Raw genomic sequence first — 19,874 nt, 5'->3', positions numbered from 1 at the left:
TACACTGGGGCACAGAACCTTCACAGGGCCGAGGTCCTCTCCTCCTATTGATGATCGATTTTGCAATTACTTCTTACCACCCATCCATGAGTCTGGTCCCCAAACATCTTACCAACTACAGCCTCCGTGAATTTCCCTTCTGTGGGAAGAGGGAAGTACTGGTTTGGAGACACATTGCTGCCATATCCCAGGAGAAAACCTTCCAGCTTTACGTGTGGATCTGGACGCAGGAACTTCAAGAGGATGGAGTCGCTGGTGGTGTTGATGTGTACTTTCAGGCTCGGCTTTTTACCTGATCATAGAAACATAGGTAAGCGCCTGATATTTCATCCCCTCCCCATACTGAAACCACCACCACTCAGCAACCCTTGCCTGCCAGAGGAATTATTCCTAGAACAAACGCTATCTCTTTGGCTTCTTAGTATGCTCAGACCAAAACATTTTGATCATCAATGGGAGGAGAGGCCCTTGGCCCTGTGAAGGTTCTGTGCCCCAGTGTAGGGGAATGCCAGAGGGTGGGGTGGCAAGCAGGGGAAAGGGAGGCAACAGGGGTTTGTTCTTGTTGGGTTTTTTTTTTTACCTTTGGAGGGGAAACTGGGAAAAGAGAAATCATATGACATGTAAATAAAGAAAATATCTAATAAAAAAAATCAAGGAAAATGTGCCTAATAGTATATAAAGCAGACAAAAATCAAAATACTGAGAGATCTAATTCTTGGCAGTTTGTTACTGAAGGGGTGAGTCGGGGGAGGTGTTGGGCGGGGGGAGGGAGGCTCATTTTTTCTTATCCAAAGTGGGCCAGAATAGTCACTTTACATACATTACTAAGATATGGTGCAAGGAGCCCAAGTTTCTTTTTTTTTTTCAAGACAGGGTTTCTCTGTACAGCCCTGGCTGTCCTGGAACTCACTCTGTAGACCAGGCTGGCCTCGAATTCAGAAATCTGCCTATCTCTGCCTCCCAAGTGCTGGGATTAAAGGCATGCGCCACGACTGCCCAGCAGAGCCCAAGTTTCTTATTGGTAAAATTAACCAATGTACCTTGAGGTGCTCTCCAGACCATTACCTACAGGTTTTGGTAACTAATAGAGCAGGGTGTGGAGGAAGAAGGAAGGTTCCCTGGTATAGGACTTGTTGAGGTGCTAAAATGGGTTGCATGCAAGAACCCTTAAAAACCAAAATAGGGTGTCCAATCCCCAGAACTGGAGATACATGTGGTTGAGAACTAACCTGTGTGTGCTGAGAAACTCTGGTCCCCTATAAAGGCACGATGTCCTCTTAGCCACTGAATCAGATTTCTCTAGCCCACAATTTGTTCTTTAGTCAACTGTTAATTTGTTTCACTAAGGAGTCATGCCTATTTAAATGGTGCTTGCTGGCCAAGGCCTCATTCATGAAATAAGATAAATATAAACTATATTCATAAAATATAATCTAATATTTTTCTAAGGTGACCCAAATTTCTGAATTATAAAACATGGTCTGCCTCAAAAGATTAGGGTCATGGGTTTTCTCTTCATTCTGCAAATATTGTTGCCCTTTGAGAAGACTGCCTTTACTGATTTAACAAGTCGTCTCCTGTTTCTCATTGGCCAAAGTCATACGTTGAATAAATGATAATGGCCATGCCAGTATAGCATGAGCCCCCCACAATAGTCACACCGAAGATTTATTGTATCTCAGCCCAAATGATTCTGAGCTATCTTGACAAATGTGGGACTGTTAGGGTTTCCTTGGGAAATGTTCTTCTGAGACCTTGCAAGTTAAATGTTTGGTCCCAGGCTGATGGATCTACTCATTGAGAGTAGACCATGAGAACTTTGACTTCATCTGTAGGTTAATCCTTTGAATGATTTGTAATAGGGTGACATTAATATATAATGGTGGAAAGCAGAAGGTGGTACCTATGTGGAGGGACAAGGTCACTATGGGCATTTTCCAGAAAGTTCCATCGTGTCTCTGACCCCACCCTATCTCTCTGCTTCTTGGTGAACAACATTGCTCTATAATGCACTTTCAACACAGGGTTCTGCCCCACCCCTAACTCAAGGCACCCAGGCCATCTGAGAATGCCCTGAAACCTATCAAAGCATGAACCAAAGTAAGCCTTCCTTCCTTTTAATATACTTATTTTGGGTATTTGTCATAGTGATAAGAAACTAACTAACACAGGTACATAAAAGGATTGCTTTAAGCCTTCAGAAGAAGAAAAGTATTCTCTTCAGGAGAGCCATGCTACCAGACTCACTTCTACCTCAGCAGCCAGGAGGATAAGTCCTATGTATGTACATAGTACATTTCACTTCCCCAAACAAAATGATTTTATAAACATTTTCATTCTTGGTTTTTGAAAACCATAGACACTAAGTATGGTGGCTTGAATGTGCTTAACCCAGGGAGTGGCACTATGAGGAGGTATGACCTTGTTGGAATAGGTGTGTGTCACTGTGGGTGTGGCCTCAAGACCCTCATCCTAGCTCCCTGGAAGTTAATCTTCTTATAGCAGCCTTCAGATAAAGATGTAGAACTCCCAGCTCCTCCTGCACCATGCCTGCCTGGATGCTGCCATGCTCCCACCTTGATGCTAATGGACTGAGCCTCTGAACCGGTAAGCCAACCACAATTAAATGTTGATCTTTTTTTTTTTTTTAAGATTTTTATTTATTTATCAGATGTAAGTACACTATAGCTGTCTTCAGACACACCAGAAGAGGGCATCAGATCTCATTACAGATGGTTGTGATCCACCATGTGGTTGCTGGGATTTGAACTCAGGACCTTTGGAAGAGCAGTCAGTGCTCTTACCCACTGAGCCATCTCGCCAGCCCCAAATGTTAATCTTTTTAAGAGCTGTCTTGGTCATGGTGTCTGCCCACAGCACTAAAACCGTAAGACACTGAGTGACTTATTGAAAATCAAAAGAAGGAACTTCACAGGTTACCTAGTTTAGTTCTTCTAAATGATGGCAATAGCAACTGGATGCACTTATGGTGCCCATTACTTTGTCTGTTTACTGTAGGGTCAAAACTAAGTCTTGAGGTTCTTGCTGCCTAGATTAGCCAAACCTTATCCTCCCCAAGGCCACTGCTATTACTCAACAAAGTTAGGAGTGATCAAGCTATGGGCCTTACACTGAAGGCTTTGGTTTGTCTTAATTTCACAAGGTTTTAATTAAATGATGCATAATTTAGAAAAAAATTAGATTTTTTTTCCAATTCAATTTTCCCCTTTAATCAGTGTTCCTACATTGGCCCCAATATTACTTCATTTTTTTTTCCTCAATAGAATGGATAACATGTAAGTCAAGAACACATTTTCCTGTTTTAGATGGTTGTCAGTTCTCACAAAAAATTGAAATACAGCCAGGCTGTTTGCAGTATACTGCTGAGTGGATACTAAAAAAAATTTAAAAAATAAACATTTTCAGACCCATCCTACAGATAAGGGCCAATCCCCGACACTACTGTTTATATTAGTGTTCAGTGATACTTTATACTTCTGGACAATGCTCTAATATCTGGAACTCATATCTCTGTTTATCACATATTAATTTTAATCTTTAATGGTAAATAATCTTTATTATGAATTATTATGGTTTGATTCTATCCTGAATGTTGAACTTTTAGACACTTAAATATAATGTTGTCATTTACAAGGTTGGCACTCAAAATCTGTGTAATCAAGTTACCAAAAATTCATAGTGCTTTATTTAGGTGAATTTATGATTTTGTGTTGGTCTGGATTTATAGATATCTTTAACCACATGTGGATAGAGGGTCACTGGTTGAACACACCTGATGGTTTAAAGCTCATTCATGTAATAAAAGTCATGTTTTTGGCATTTAGTCATAGTTACATTTCTGGCAAGTAATGTAGACAAAACAGAAAATAACACACTTCAATAGGACCTTTAACCAAAATAACACATAAATAAACAACAAATATATTACCTAAAAATGGTTAGGAGTATAGAAGAAAGGACTACAGAAAGAAAGTTTTATTACATGTGAGAGAAAATAAAAATATATTTTAGGAAATCAATAATAGACTGCTTTTGGAAAAGCTGCACATTGGCACAGTACATTCTTGGACCCATGACAGTGGTTTCTAATCCTCTACTTGCAACACCCTACAGTATCTCTCAATATTTCAAAGTATTGTGAAATTCTAAAAACAAATAAATAAAATGTCTTCCAAGGTAAAATTAAAATTAGCCCACTTTTAAATCCTAAAGGTAAACATAGGTATTAAAAACATGGGGTGAGATTGGCAAACCAGACTAAAGGAGGAGACAGCACTGTCAGCTCAAAGACCTCTGGGTCACCAGACCAATCAAAGGAGGGAGGCTGCCCCGCTGCTGAGGGCTGTGGACAGGTTCTAGTTCTGCCAAGAAACAACCTGGCCTGGGATTAAAGCTCAGTCACAGAAGGGGTACAAGGGTTCAAGCAACACCGAAACAAACAATAACAACAAACTGAAACACCACCAACAAAAACAGTACCGTCAACACCACCAACAAAACCCATACTTTGGTCAAAAGCAGCAAAGCCATTTCAGCCATCCAGTCACAGACCTCAGAAGAAGAAGTCAACATTAAAGTACACCTGGCAAAATGCTCTTCACAGAAAGACATCTTACACTTTTCAGGTATATACAATATAGTAGAAGTTGTTGATATTATGCTGGTCAAGATGCTAAGATCTTGAGACAGGAAGATCACTGATGTTTGCTTTGCAGGCGTCTTAGCCAAAAACAAATTCTAAACTCAGGAAGAAACTCCATTCCAAGGGAAGATGGAAGAAAATGATTGAAGCAGATACCAGACATCATCTTCTAGCTTCTGCATGCCTATACATGTGTATACACATAGGTACTCCAAGCACACAGCATGTACCATACACATGCACATATACATATACCATACATGCAGCTACATAGAAAGACAGAGAGAGAGAGAGAGAGAGAGAGGAGGAGGGAGGAAGAGAGGAGGGAGAAGAGAAACTGTAGACATCATACAAGTAAGTAGACATAGCTGTGCATTGTTCTACTATATGCAAGTCATAATTTACCAATTCTTGGTCAGTACCATTAATCAAAGGAAAATAAAAATTAAAACCACAATGATGTGTAATGGTTAAAATTAAAGTAGCAATAAGCTATTGATATATCAGGTACAATTTGGAGGTCGCTTACATTTTGATTGTGTTAGCTGGAAAAGGGTTGAAAAGTTACCAAAGAACCCAGCAATTTCAATCCTAGCTATTGCACATAGGAGAAGTGAAAACATGTCTATGTAAAACATGCATGAAAACATTCAAAGCAACATTAAATTGGAGACAAATCCAAAATCCATCAGTGGCTGAGAAGATAAACAAACCATGTCTCATTCACACAATTGGAAGTGATTCAGTAGTAAAAAACAAATGACCTATGTGTGCTAAAACAGACTGAAGCTTTATTCTGGCCTGTCATCTTGCTACTGTAGGATGGGAGAAAGCTTTCTTCCTTATATAGATGCCTTATAATAGGACATTCAAGTATGTTGCCCTTACAAAACTGGTAGAGTTAGCTTTAGTAGTGGCTAGTATTATTTATCATTTAATACACACACACACACACACACACACACACACACACACGTGCACGCGCACACACACACACTGACACTAAATCAAGTTATGTCAGAAAGCACTAACTTTCAAATGCACTCTATTAAAACATTCCAATGTCTTACTAACACAGGATATTATGGAGCTATCAAGACATCCCATCTCAGTATTTTTTATTAAGTACATATGTGACAGTATATTGGAAAGCCTTCAAAAACATAATTGGGAGCTTAGATTGTATTCCATGATTAAATTCTCATGCTAAGATATACCAACCATCATGTTAACTTCAGCCTTGGCGATAATCTACCATTTGCCTTGGTTTTTAGGAATTGAAACTCAGATCATGGAATAAAGGTTTGGTGCTCAACTGATTCTCTCTGTTCTGGTTTTAGAAGACAAAGGTATGTGTTAAAAGTTTTAGTAATCTTTCTGCAATATCTGCAGAGTGTCTAGGGAGGGAAAGGCTGTGAAACAATTATGCACTTGTTTCTGCTCCCCTGGGATAGATGGCAGGACCTTCTTGCCAATAACAAAAACCTAAAAGCCAAGGATGCTAGTGGGAGAATTTTTAAAAGGTTTGTTTTACTTTATGTGTATGAGTATTTTGCCTACATGTAGGTACATGCATGCCTGGTGCTCACAGAGACCAGAAGAGAATGTCCAGTCTCCAGGAACTGGAGTTAAAAGACAGTTGTGAGTCAGCATGTAGGTACTGAGAACTGAACTGAGGACCAGGAAGAGTAGCAAGTGTTGTTAAGCACCGAGTCTTCTCTCCAGCTCCCTGGTGGAAAGTTTACATAAAGACAAAAGGGAATTTCATTTCAATAATTTAAAAGAGTACAAAGATTTAATGTCACTATTAATTAAATAGTATTCAATGTTATTTAAACTGCTTTTGCCAGTTCTGAAATCGCCAGATACTTTATTGGCCATCCATAAGCAGTAGAGTCTAAATGAAGTAGTTATAGAGATGAGAACAACTGGGTCTCTTCTGCCATAGCATGAGACTGTGCCAGAATATGGAAGAAATTTAGATTACCTCCATGGTGTTGTGTGTGTGTGTGTGTGTGTGTGTGTGTGTGTGTGTGTGTGTGTGCCCGCGTGTGCATGTGTGTACAAAACTGCCTTATAAACATTTCCAGAGTTGTTGTCAGGAAAATTCTTTGTCATTTTTAAGTTGAAGGATGCTGGTGGCAGGGTGCCTGGAATAGTGAGATGACGACAAACACTTTGGACACTGTGAACCCTAACTTACAAGTGAAACTCATTCACCGTATATATAAAACACATGTCAAAGCAGAGATATAAACAGTGACAGTGAAGCTGAAGAGTTCACGATGTTCAAGAAATGAACAACAGCACCCAGAACCCGAGACAGTCACAAAGCAACCTTACATGTGACTTACCAATACAAATATGAAAACACAACTAAAGTACAATAAACTTGTAAAGAATGATAACTCTAAAGAAAAATGACACTGTAAAAATTGGAGAGAAAAAATATTGTGATAAAAGGTCCATACGTATCATAAATATCCCCAGTTCCAGAGAACTGGATCTTTAAATAAAAAATAAAAATTAAAAAAAAAAACCTCAAAATTTGAATTTACTTATCCATGCTGATCTATTTGTAGGCATCACAAGCTATACTTTCTCATGATCCCTGTTCTGGAACAGAATAGGACACTCCTTCTGCAGGACAGCATACAATGGGCCGGCAGCTGAGGAATTGGTTCCCATCGGCAACATGAACTCTCAGAATGTAGGAAACATACACTTGCTCACCTGGAGACCTCTGTGCACACAAATGCCCCTAAATGACTCCCACACAGCATGACTCTGAGGAGCCAGCTGGCTATTTATTTATAAGGACATTAAATATATCAAATATCCAGAAGATGTTTGCTGTTAAATTTATAATGCTTGAATCCAGCAATGTCCAAAGACTGAAGGGGAAAATGTTTTCCTCCTAATGGAACACTTTCTGTGTTTGTCCAGCTGTGGTGAAAAATGGGTCCCACTTCAGCGAAAGCAGCCACAATTTCCACCTAGGTCAGAAGCCCCAGTGCTTTCGCTGCTCGGGCCAACACCTCCCCATCTGGTGACTCTAGAGGAATGAATGACAGATCAAACCTGCCAGTGCTGACATCCTAATACCATTCAACAATGTTAATAGTTTTACCAAGGGAGGCATAACTGCATGGCCTGGATTATAAGCCAACTGAGAGCCAGGGAGGAAAATTACTTCTCATAGATGACTCAGTCAACAAACTATCTCTCTTATGGAGGCCTCACATCCTAAGATGTAGGCCGTCTCATTCGTACATAAGCCTTTGATCCGACTCTACTAAAGCTGCTCTTTAGATAGTCTGGAGAGGAAGGGGTGACGAAGATGATGGGAATAACAGATATGTACGATCAACAACTGTATATTGGCTGTATGCTCATGAGGACAAGTCTTCGAATGACAAGAAATATATATATATAGTTTACATTTGCCACTGAGAAGGCAATGGTTTGACCAATTTTGTCTCCACTGAAACACATGCAGAAACCTAAGTCCCACTGAAAACACCACCGGGTGTCGGACCCAGTGGGAAATTAACTACAGTTAGGCTGCTATAATGCCACTATCCAAGGTGAGCTCTGCCGTCTCCTACTCTGCTGCCCCCTGGTGGTCTCGCAGGTGATGAGCCCCAGAAAGGCCTGTCTAACACAGCAGGGCCTTGAGGCTGAAGAACACAACCCGTGAACTGAGAGCTGATTCGCTGCTGCTTACCTAGCCTCCATGACATATGTACATTTGTTGATCCGATTTTTCAATTCCCACTATTCTCTAGCTACTAGATACTTAGTACTAAGGACTTCTTTGAATGCAATGACTGGATTCCAGTGCTGACAACTAGATAAATGACTAATAGAGTCAACACAAGTATAGCCACAGTAGAAGGACTTCGTAACTGCTGCTAAAAGAAAATACGTACAAAGAAAATGTCCCTTTAGTAAGCAAGTCACAAAATTCTTGACCCATGGCATGGCCATGAGAGACCTCATGGTGAGAAACTAAGAGGAATGCAGGTGTAAGAGACAGTTGGTGATACTTTTGTACCATTTAGAAAACTTGTAGATTCTTTCTAATTGTTTAAAAGAATATTTAGGTTTTGTTGTTGTTGGTTTTTTTTGTTTTTCTGTTTACTTTTTTTATTTATTCACTTTACATCCCACTCAATGACCCCTCCCTGTCAGCCACCCCCACAATCCTTCCACCCCACTTCCCCTTCTCCTCTGAGCGTGTGAGTCTCCCCCTACACCGAGGATCCCCCAACCCTGGCATTTCAAGTCTCTGAGAGGCTATGTGCTTTCCTTCCCATTGAAGCCAGATGAGGCAGCCCAGCTAGAAGAACACATCCTACATACAGGCAACAGCTTTTGGGGCAACCACCACTCTTCACAAACTGGATGCCTCAAAAACAAAGCTGATGAACCCCAAAGCACTTTTTTAAGAACTCCATTTATAAACAATATCATGGGAAAAAGACCTCAACTACAACTCTGCTAACTTTCTTATTATAGAAAAATATATATGTAGGTGTGTGTATATATGTGTGTGTGTGTGTGTGTGTAATATTATATAATATATACTGTATGCATATGAAATGTTCAATGAATACTATATATACATGAATGTAATGCATGTTAATCACATCCACACATCCTTCTTTCCTTCCTCTAACTACCCCCTAGTTCTGTTGAAGAAAGTCTCTGAATTATGGTTTCATAGAGCTATAATTTTGGGAAACAGACAAAAGTAATATGTTTGATAATTTGGGAATCAAATCAGCTTCTAATTTAAGTGTCTTTTAGTCCAACTAATCCAATGAGAGACTTAGAGGTCAAGGAGAATATTTCCCAGCATTTAACAAAATTTCAAACTCATACAAAACTTGAAAAACACTTAAGAAAACTTGCAGATCCTTTGCAATTTAAAAAAAAAATCACTGTGATTTTGGTTGTTGTTGTTAAGGGAAGACATAAATAAGCTATGGAAGTTAACTCATTTCACTTCATTTTACACACACAATCTATTTGGTTAACTTTCCAAATGGTTTAATGCTCCTTTCTCTTTTTTAAATTCAAGTGACTCCAAATTAGCTATAAAATCATTTCATCCACCCAAGAGGAAAACATACCACTAATATTACAAGAACCCCTGCACGCAGAAGACTCAACACCACCTCTGTGAAGACACCGTTCTAAGGAATAAATGGGATGTATTCAATAACAACGAAACATTGCCATCATTCATGAAAAAAAATCATTACCAACCAGTCACAAAACTGCCTTCAATAACTCGGACCATTTCTTTTCTTTTTTAAAAAGTGTCAAATAAAAATATGAGGTGGAGTGGGAACAAGCTGGTTCCTGGGCCTGCCATTGGTTATTCAGCCATTCATGCATATCTTCATTAGTTGTTCATAAATACCAAGTGTTGACAAGAGTACTTTGACATTTCACAGTAATAAAAAGTTTTCCTTGGGCTGGTGGAAATGTCTGAAGTGTCATTGGGGTATAAACAATTGACTTCATGTAGTAAGGGATAAAAGGCCATGAGACTTAGGGGGATTTTAAGAAAGTCCATTGTACATTGACTCTACAATAACAGAGTCCCATCTTACTTATATAAAGGAAACAGAAAGGATTCTGGGATAAACTTTATATAGTCTGTGGTATTCTGTTACAGCAGCATAAAATGAAGACTTAAGACTCCTTTGACTAAGTTTATTTCAATAACTATTTTAGCACATAATAAGTTTAGAAGATAGGACTTTTTGTAAAACAGTCCAACAAAATTGGCATTCTTAGCAATAACTACAATATAGGCTAAAGCATTGGCTTGCTTTTTTTTTCTAGTTATTTTGGTGTTAAGGATATATTTTAGTCCATATGAATTATTTCTTTATCTCCAAATTAATCAATTCTAGAAAGATTAATTTTAGTGTTATATATACTTAAAATTAAAGAGGCATTTGATGTAAACTTTGGCCTCAGTATCCAAAGGCTACAGTTAAAGTTCTTCTGGTTGTGATAGCAAATTCCTATCTGAGATATTGCTATTTTGATGCCTGTTTTTATTTCTTTTTCACAGTAAAAAATTAACATAATTTAAATGTTCTATTTTTAAAATATTACTAAAATGTAAAATTTTTAGTTCACAAACAAATGTGGTGTGTATGAGCTTTATTCCTAACATCTGCTATAATTTTGGTTAATGTCGCGTTTGAGTTTTTGTAGGTAAGGAATAGAAAGTCTGAGACTTGGCATCATTACCTACTGTTCTCACATTATTAAAATTTCTCAGTTTTGCAAGGTGGGTATGATTCAAACTTTGGCTTAAAAGAGAATTTTATAACTTTTTTTTAAATATTAGCAAAATTTAACTGAATGAAGCCATTTGAAAAAGTAAACATCATCCTGACTTTTTAAATTGCATGAATAAGTTGTATGTTCCCTTAGAACTCAGGATTCTAGTGTGGGGAAGTTTGTGCTTTTCTTTTCTCATATGTAGAACACATATTCTGAAAGAAATTTCATCTCTTCTAGTAAAAATAATCTATATTTTGAAATAAAAGAATGAGATTTCCTTTAAGTATTATAAGAATTATTCCTGGGAGATCAATCCTGAGACACAGAACATGGAAGTTCCTTAGTACGGTATAAATTGAGTTTTAAAATAATCAGCAAGAGAAGCTAAGAGACACAACAGGCTGGAGGAGTTGAGATTGAAATAATAGTCATAGAAACTTTGATGCTGAGAAAAATGGCGAATTCCAACAAAGCAATTCATTGGTAGAGGGAAATAGACAAGTGCAAATACCAGGATAAAAATCCAAGATTACACCATTGAGGTGGTCCTGTCTTCCATCAATAAGAAATTGCTGTGACCTGAGGGACAGTGCATCCAGTGACTGGTTAGGAACGAGTCAGCATGTAGGGAAGAAAGGGCCAGAGTAATGTCCTTGACCGTAAGACACCCCATGAGCAGAGGTGTTGAAAGCAGAGCGGTTGTTGCTGTTGAGTTGTCAGGTGCAGTGGGTCAAGCAATAGTGGAACTGAGTAGGAGAGTCAGATTATGTAGGGCCCCTGGGGGCCACAGAAAAGTTCAATCACTGCGACAGAAGTCAGTCAAAAGTATGTTCCTGAACTAAACGTGTGTGTGTGTGTGTGTGTGTGTGTGTGTGTGTGTGTACATGAACAACTAAACGTGTGTGTGTGTGTGTGTGTGTGTGTGTGTGTGTGTGTACATGAACATAAGCACATACATATCACATTTCTGAGAAATTAATAATACAAATTTTAAGTAGTAGAAAAATTACAGAGAAATATGGTTAAAAATACTGCCTCCTTCTCAATTCTATTTTTACCCAAAAGCTAAATGAAAATAAAGCAATTGGCACGTAACTGTCTCTATCGACATGGCCTGAAGACCTTGCTGCTTACAACTCATCTACTCTGTCCCCAAGGCAATTTCACTTTACTGTATGAGTTTAAAGTCTTCCCAGGGATTGCCACTCACCTTTGTTACTAGCCCTCTCCACAAGCCAGTACTTACCGTTTCCTGCTTATTCCAGTGTACATGGGACCACTCAGTGAAAGCTCTCCCTGATGACACTCTCCTCTCTAATAGGAAATGGCATTTTGCCTCTAGTCCACAAATAATCTCTTAGATTTTGGTCAAAACTGTCCTCTTCCTTTTCAATTAGCATGAAATCTTTACTTTTTAAGTTTCAGGCATTTATTATACAAAACAGTAGTTTTAGACTACAGTGTCTAACAGTATACTGTATACTTTAAAATGGTGAATATATTCTATTTTCTTACCACACACAGAAAAATCTATAAACATGATTAACATTTTTATCCTGCTTTTTAACAGCATATTATGTACTTTTAAATATTGGATACATATTATTTTCTTATCATATAAAAATCTTTAGGTGTGATTAACATTTTAATTAGTTTTAATTAATCACCCTACAATGATACATATTTCAAAACATCATATTGTATGTCACAAGCATAACAATTACTTGTCAGCCAAAAGATAATTAATTAAACAGTAAGAAAAAATATGTTATTGTATTATTTGTACTAAAAAACCCTAATTATAATTTGTTATAATGATAGTATAAATTTATAATTTGCTCTACTGACATTTGTTGTTTTTATTTTTTTAATTAAAAGTAATGGTTATTTTTATAATTGAGTATCTTTTAGGAAGAGGCCCCTGTATAATGTCCTTTGTAAGACCTTGGGAGTATGAAGACATTTCATCCCTGAATGGCCAGTATCTCCATTAAAGCAGAAATGTATTTTCTCTACTAACTTTAATTTTATGTCTGTAAACCCCTTAACTTCTGTGAGATTCTCACTTACTCTCTGTCTCCTCCTTTTGTTGTCTCTCTTTCCAACTCTAAAGCTTCATCTTGCATCCCTGGATGTCACCTTTGACTCTTCTCATGCCACATAGACTTCTCATGACCCATAGAGTATCATCCCCTAGAGAGGGCGCCTCTCCCCTTTAGGAGGAGGCACTACACCAGGTCCCAGACTCTACATAGACTCAATATCTGAAGGCCCCGAAGACCACTAGTCTCATACATTTTTGTGCTCATCATCTTTCCCACTCATCCCTTGTCTAGTTCAGGTTAATCAAGTACAAAACACTGCAAAGTTCTGTTACTTCCTTTTCCTTCTTTCTGGACACTGGAAAAACAGTAGCTCAGCCCTTAATCCTTACAGGATAAAGGTATTTTAGAAAGCTATGCTTATAAATAGAGAAAAAATTAAGTCCAACAACATAAGGATTCAGGTCCTTAGGATAAATAGAATTGTGTGACTATAAAAGATTGTGTACCCTCACACCTCAGGGGAGATGCTAATCTGTTAAGAGTTCATTTGAGAGCCCCTGAGGTGGTGTATCAGATAAATGAGCTTGTCATGAAGTCTGAGGACCTGACTTTAATTCCTAGGTCTGGTGTGGTAGAAGGATAACTGGCTCCTGAAGAATGTTCTCTGCTTCCCAGATGTGCACCATGCTGGGTGCACGTGAAAAAGGCAGGAGGCAGGCAGGTAGGCGAAAAGGGAGGGAAAAGAGGGGGAAGGAGAGAAGGAAAAGAAGAGAGTGAGGGAGGGATGGAGGAAACTTCTTAAAGAGTTAATTTGAGAGATGGTTAAGAGCACTTGTTGCTCTTGCAGAAGACTCTGGCTTAGTTCTTAGCACTCACATAGCTGCTCACAAATGTCTGTAGCTCTAGATCTAGGGGATCTGACACCTTGTCACCTCTACGGACCAAGTACTCATATAGTACCCATACATTCATGCAGGCAAAACACTCATAATAACATAAAAAATAAAACTTGAGGAGTTAATTTGTAAGTACAATAACAGCTATGAGCAAAACGTTTGCAAAGGAAGAATGGTTCTTTCTCTGAGGCATGCAGGACAGCATTTTTCCAAAGATTGCTCAGAGTCAGCAATACTATTTTCATCCTGGAGGACATTAGCAGACAGTTGGAGAGACTACCAATACATGGGATGGTTGAGATTTATTGAATTTAGAGAAAGCAGAGAGTATTTTACAGAGAAATGCTCATAGGGAAGAATGGACTTCAACTCAACTTTGAGAATAAATGTCAAATCAAAGTCAGGATTTAGAAGAGCCATCAGTTTAAAAATGGTCAAGACACAGCCCACATAGAACTGAAAATCACAGACATAGCTACAGAAAGGCAAGTAATCCACTCTGGTTGAGATGCAAGGATCATATTCATAAATACTGGCAGCAGAGGAGTTGGAAAAAATCTTGAAACCAATTTTGTCTGTTCCCCTTGATCCCTCTTGACAAGACAATGGGCAGATACACAAGGGCCAGACTGGGGATTTTTTTTATTTTTTTACAATGAACCACTTTTCTCCATTCCAAATTCAAGTTTGATTAACAGAGGCCTCGATTCACTGACCATAGACACAGCATTTCTGGTGTTCATCAGTCCACTCTCCTTGCAAACATGGCATTTGGCAAGAGGCATGAGTTGCTTGTCTTTGGAACTAGCTCAATGGCCGCCTGAAAGGCGGACAGCTATCCGCTAATGTGGCATAATAGCCTCAAACTTGGAATCAGCAACACAAACAGGAAGTGCTAACTTCAGACAAAAAGGCAACAACTCTAGGGGCTTTTGGCAAAGTTATAAGACTGGATTAAGAGGGCTGGAAATCATAAAATCCTGGATTTGCTCTTTGGACAGAGTTTTTCTGGCCAGCCATTGGTCATGGAATCACTTATAATCAATTTCAGGATTATTTTCTTTTGTGTGCTTTTCCTACGTTCCTTTCATTACATTTATTTTTAGGCTGGTGACTCCCTGGCAGCTTGCCTGTCGTTCTTTAGGCCTTTCCTTTCCTCTTTGCTGCTGTGATCCAACAAAGTAAGTGAAGTAGCAGTGGACTAAGTTCAACCAGGCAATTGTAGGTCCTTTACAGTGCATTTCAGCCACCCCTTTCCCAAGAGCATGTCTCATGAAGCTAAACAACACCCAGACAGTTCTGAAACCATGATATCAGATCCTGGTGGGCAATCTTGGAACGAAATTTGTATTTGTTTGGTGCCAAGGGATTAGTTTATCTGTATTAGTTCTGATGGGGTGCAAAACATCCCCGTCATTCTGAGTGGAAACTGAAGCCTGAGATGAGAATCTACCAGGCATGGGAGCTCGTGTAGCAAATCCCTATTAGTGGCTCACTGTTATCAGAAATAGCTTGTTTCCACTAGGCTCAGGTAAGAGTAAATATGCTTATCATTCCTTGCATTTTTTTTAACTTTTAGTTTTTACAGGATCATAAAACTTAGCTGGTAAAGATTAGACAGGGAAACTAAAACATGCCTCCTCCCATCAAATCAACAGAATCTTCCCACAACCATACAGAAAGAAAACATCACATGTGTCAGCAGGAAGGGCATAGATTGCATATGGAGCATCCAAGCTGTGCGTTTGTTTCTAGCATGAGGGGCTTGTTGTCTGCCCAGTAAAGCAGCAGATTTGACCCAGGAAGGAAACATGGAGACCATGTCCATACTTGACCTACTGCATGGCAAGGGACTGTCCTAACAGCATCATTAGGGTAGGGCAGGGCCTAGCCCTAGAAGCCATCCTTCCTTAGATATGGGTAGGACTTTTAGAATTGTGATGCTGAACTGTCGATGACTATGCTGGCCCACTTTTGCCTTGCAACACATTCATACAACTTTTTCCTCCAGCAAGTGATACTTTCCTTACTCCGGGCACATGAAAGGAGTGTGTCTCCATCTCCCTGAGATTATTCATGACCATGTAACTAACCCTCAGTACCAGGTCATTCCCTAAAGGAAGACATGAAACATTCAGGTTAGCAGTGAGAACTATTAGTGAAAGAGCTTTTACTTGCTTTCCCTCCTGCACTGGCCAGAGTACACTGACCAGAGGAAGTCTTGGTCCTGGTTATTACAAAGAACAGAAAGCTAATCGTATTAATAAACATGTGATTGAGCAATACATGTCCTTTTGTTGTTTTGAAGCCATCAGGAGTTGAGATAGTTACCAACACAAATCTAAGCAATCTGACAACCGCAGACGCTGAAAAACACCGTGAAGGAAAATGGAGCCGGAAGCCCATTAGGAAGGGTGAGTGCATGCAGGCACAGAGCCTTTGCTCAAGAAGGGAGACAACTTCCCTTTAGGATGAAGACACAAAGGAAGTTAAGAGGCTAATCATTCAGGTATGTCAAAAAGGAAAATTCTAGGCAGAAGGAACATGAGACATGAAGTCCAGAGAGAGGAACATGGCTGGAGACGACAAGTGGGAAGGAAGCCATTAGAGGTAAACTGAGACAAATTCATAGACCTTTCGGCAGACCTTGACTCTGTGAGCTCAGGAATGTTTAGGTCCCATCAATCACTTGTTTATCAGACTCGATCTGGGTGCTGCATTGAAGCTATTCTGAAAGGTACATGTGACTTGTCACAGAGTGACGGCAATTACGTAATAGATGAGTGTCTACTTTGAGTAGGAGAGAACATGACTGAGAAAAACATTCCCGACAATTCTGTGTAAAATCTGAAAAAGAAAGCTTCAAAGACTTGTAACTGTATCAAATGTGATGCATGAGAGAAGAACTGAAAGAGCCACAGATGTCTTTAGAGGTCTTCAGGTGAGCCAAAAGAAAGGTGGCAGAGTATCTAACAGAGTTAGCAAAGGCCATAGCAGAAGAAAGGCTGGGGTACAGTTATTTCTGGAACCTCATTTGAGACATGCTGAAAATTAGGTATTGGTTAGAAAACCAAGGAGAGACATTAAATGGGGAGTCAGTTAAATGGATCTGATGCAGGCTGGCAATAGAAAATTTCAGCTTGTTGTATTTAGCTCATTTTAAAATCATGAGACTGGGTGAGATCACCAAGACAGCGAGAACACAAGAGAAGAGATCCAATGTCTCCGTCCTGAGACACTCCAGTTTAAGAAACTGGTTAGATGAGAATGAATCAGCAATGAAGGCTGAAGAGCAGCTAGTGAGCAAGGAGCAACAGCAGACAAATGTGGAAAAGCCCTGAGATATGAAGCCACCTGCCAAGGGGAATCCTGTGTGACTCTGATCCTGGGCTAAGGGCTCACAGCTCAACTCATGAGGCAGCGTTTGTGCCAGCACTCAGCGTACATGCTTACTAGCATTGGCGGGATTTATCATAAAATTAGTCCAAATTGGAAATATGTGGATTGCACTATAATGATAAATCAAACAAGACAATAGAAAACAAAAGAGAGAGTGGGAGAGGGGAGGAGAATGAGCTGGCATGACAGCCAGGAAAACAAACATGTTCTTTGTAGTCTTCTTCATTAGGAAGAATGTTCTTTGAGATGTACTTATCCAAAGACACAAGCCATATACAGAATTTTTTACTACAGTAATTTTACCATTAATAAAGGTCTCTGCATATCTACAGTTCTAAATCAAGAATGTGTGTATATGTGTGTGTGTGTGTGTGTGTGTGTGTGTATGTATGTTCCAAACCTTCTTGAAAACACTGGTCTGGGCCAGTGCCCTAAGCAGACCTTGAGCACAAATTTTGCAGCCAGTCCCACAATACTCAGAGGAAGCTCCACTTCTAGGCGCTCTAACACGCCCAGGATCAGAGGATTAGAGGTGAGGAGGACATAACATCTGTCCCAACACCTGGAGTAACTGGGACCAGTGGAACCCAGGCATGTAGGAACTCTGCCAGCCCAGAGGCATGGGTTCCTTAGGCACAAACTCTGCAGTGAGTCCCATAATACCCAGAGGAAGCCCTACTCCCAGGTGGTCTAACAGAACACAGGATCACACAGGATCCTAGAATCACAGGATCACAGAGACAGCTTGACTCTGAGGAGGTCTGACACAATCAGGATCACAGAAAAGACAGGCCCTAGTCAGATTTAGCCAGGGCAGATGGTCAACACCAGAGATAACCAGATGGCTGGAGGCAATCATAAGAAAAGAAGCAACAGAAACCAAGGTTACTTGGCATCATCAGAATCCAATTCTCCCACCACAGCAAGTCCTGGACACACTATCACATCGGAAAAGCAAGATTCGGATCCAAAATCACTTCACATGATCATGATAGAGGACACTAAGAAGGAAATAAATAACTCAGTTAAAGATATACAGGAAAACACAGGTAAACAGCTAGAAGCCCTTAAAGAGGAAACACAAAAATCCCTTAAAGAACTACAGGAAAACAAAATCAAACAGGTGAAGGAAATGAACAAAAGCATCCAGGATCTAAAAATGGAAATAGAAACAATAAAGAAATCACAAAGGGAGACAACCCTGGAGATAGAAAACCTAGGAAAAAGACCAGAAGTCATAGATGCAAGCATCACCAACAGAATACAAGAGATAGAAGAGAGAATCTCAGGGGCAGAGGATACCATAGAAAACATTGACACAACAGTCAAAATGCAAAATCAAAAAGTTCCTAACTCAAAACATCCAGGAAATCCAGGACACAATGAGAAGACCAAACCTAAGGATAAGTATAGAAGACAATGAAGACTCCCAACTTAAAGGGCCAGTAAAAATCTTCAACAAAATTATAGAAGAAAATTTCCCTAACCTAAAGAAAGAGATGCCCATGAATATACAAGAAGCCTACAGAACTCCAAATAGACTAGACCAGAAAAGAAATTCCTCTTGTCACATAATAATCAAAACACCAAACACTAAACAAAGAAAGAATTTTAAAAGCAGTAAGAAGAAAAGGTCAAGTAACATATAAAGGCAGGCCTATCAGAATTACACCAGACTTCTCACCAGAGACTATGAAAGCTAGAAGATCCTGGGCAGATGTCTTACAAACCCTACTAAATACAAATGCCAAGATCCTGGGCAGATGTCTTACAAACCCTACTAAACACAAATGCCAACCCAGGCTACTATACCCAGCATAACTCTCAATTACGATAGATGGAGAAACCAAGATATTCTATAACAAAACCAAATTTGCACAATATCTTTCTACAAATCTAGCCCTACAAAGGATAATAGATGGAAAACACCAATATAAGGAGCAAAACTACACCCTAGAAAAAGCAAGAAAGCATTCTTTCAACACAAACCTAATTCCACCTCTAACAGCAAAAATAACAGGAATAGTTACTTTTTCTTAATATCTCTTAATATCAAAATTAATATTACCAACATATCCTAATTGATTCAAATTCAAAAGTATGAGGAATTGGAAATTTGTTGGCTATCATTTGGTGGTCTTTCTAATTTGGTAATTGGAGAAATAAGTCCAATATTGTATAATCCATGTATATTTTCTGCTTGTTTGTACCTGACAGTGTCTTTCTGGGTACCACATAAGGGTCTTGAAATCATGCTTCTCCAATCTCAGTCTCTCTATTAGTAGTATTGTTTATTTGAAGTTTTTACACTATACCACTATACTATGGTTTTCAGAACAGCTTATATATTTTAAAATTATTTATACAGCCAAAAGAAATGTAAACAACTTGGGAGGTGGCTTATAAGAGAACAACAAAGAGTGAGACTGAATGCTTTGCTTGATGTTTGTAACTATTGTATCAATTTTGAAGAGGAGGACTTTATAAGTTGCTCTTTCTCTGAGATGAATGCTTTTCAAAATTATCACAGCCAATGAACCAAATTCTTACCCTCACCTA

The 19,874-nt window shown here is 39.1% G+C and overlaps 1 protein-coding gene across 35 annotated transcripts in view; it reads right to left on the bottom strand.

The window, feature by feature from the left end:
• Abi3bp (ABI family member 3 binding protein) overlaps positions 1-19,874 on the bottom strand; it is a 229,041-nt gene that overhangs the window by 170,946 nt on the left and 38,221 nt on the right. For all 35 annotated transcript variants that reach the window (XM_031364086.1, XM_031364088.1, XM_031364093.1 and 32 more), the window contains exon 2: positions 113-292. In XM_031364086.1, coding sequence (XP_031219946.1) covers positions 113-292 — 180 coding nt within the window. The remainder of the gene's footprint in view (positions 1-112; positions 293-19,874) is intronic.

Source organism: Mastomys coucha, unplaced genomic scaffold (genome assembly GCF_008632895.1).
Source record: "Mastomys coucha isolate ucsf_1 unplaced genomic scaffold, UCSF_Mcou_1 pScaffold12, whole genome shotgun sequence".
NCBI classification, from domain to species: Eukaryota; Metazoa; Chordata; class Mammalia; order Rodentia; family Muridae; genus Mastomys; species Mastomys coucha.
Note: the sequence above shows the minus strand (reverse complement) of the source record. Positions and strands in the feature narration are given on the sequence as shown.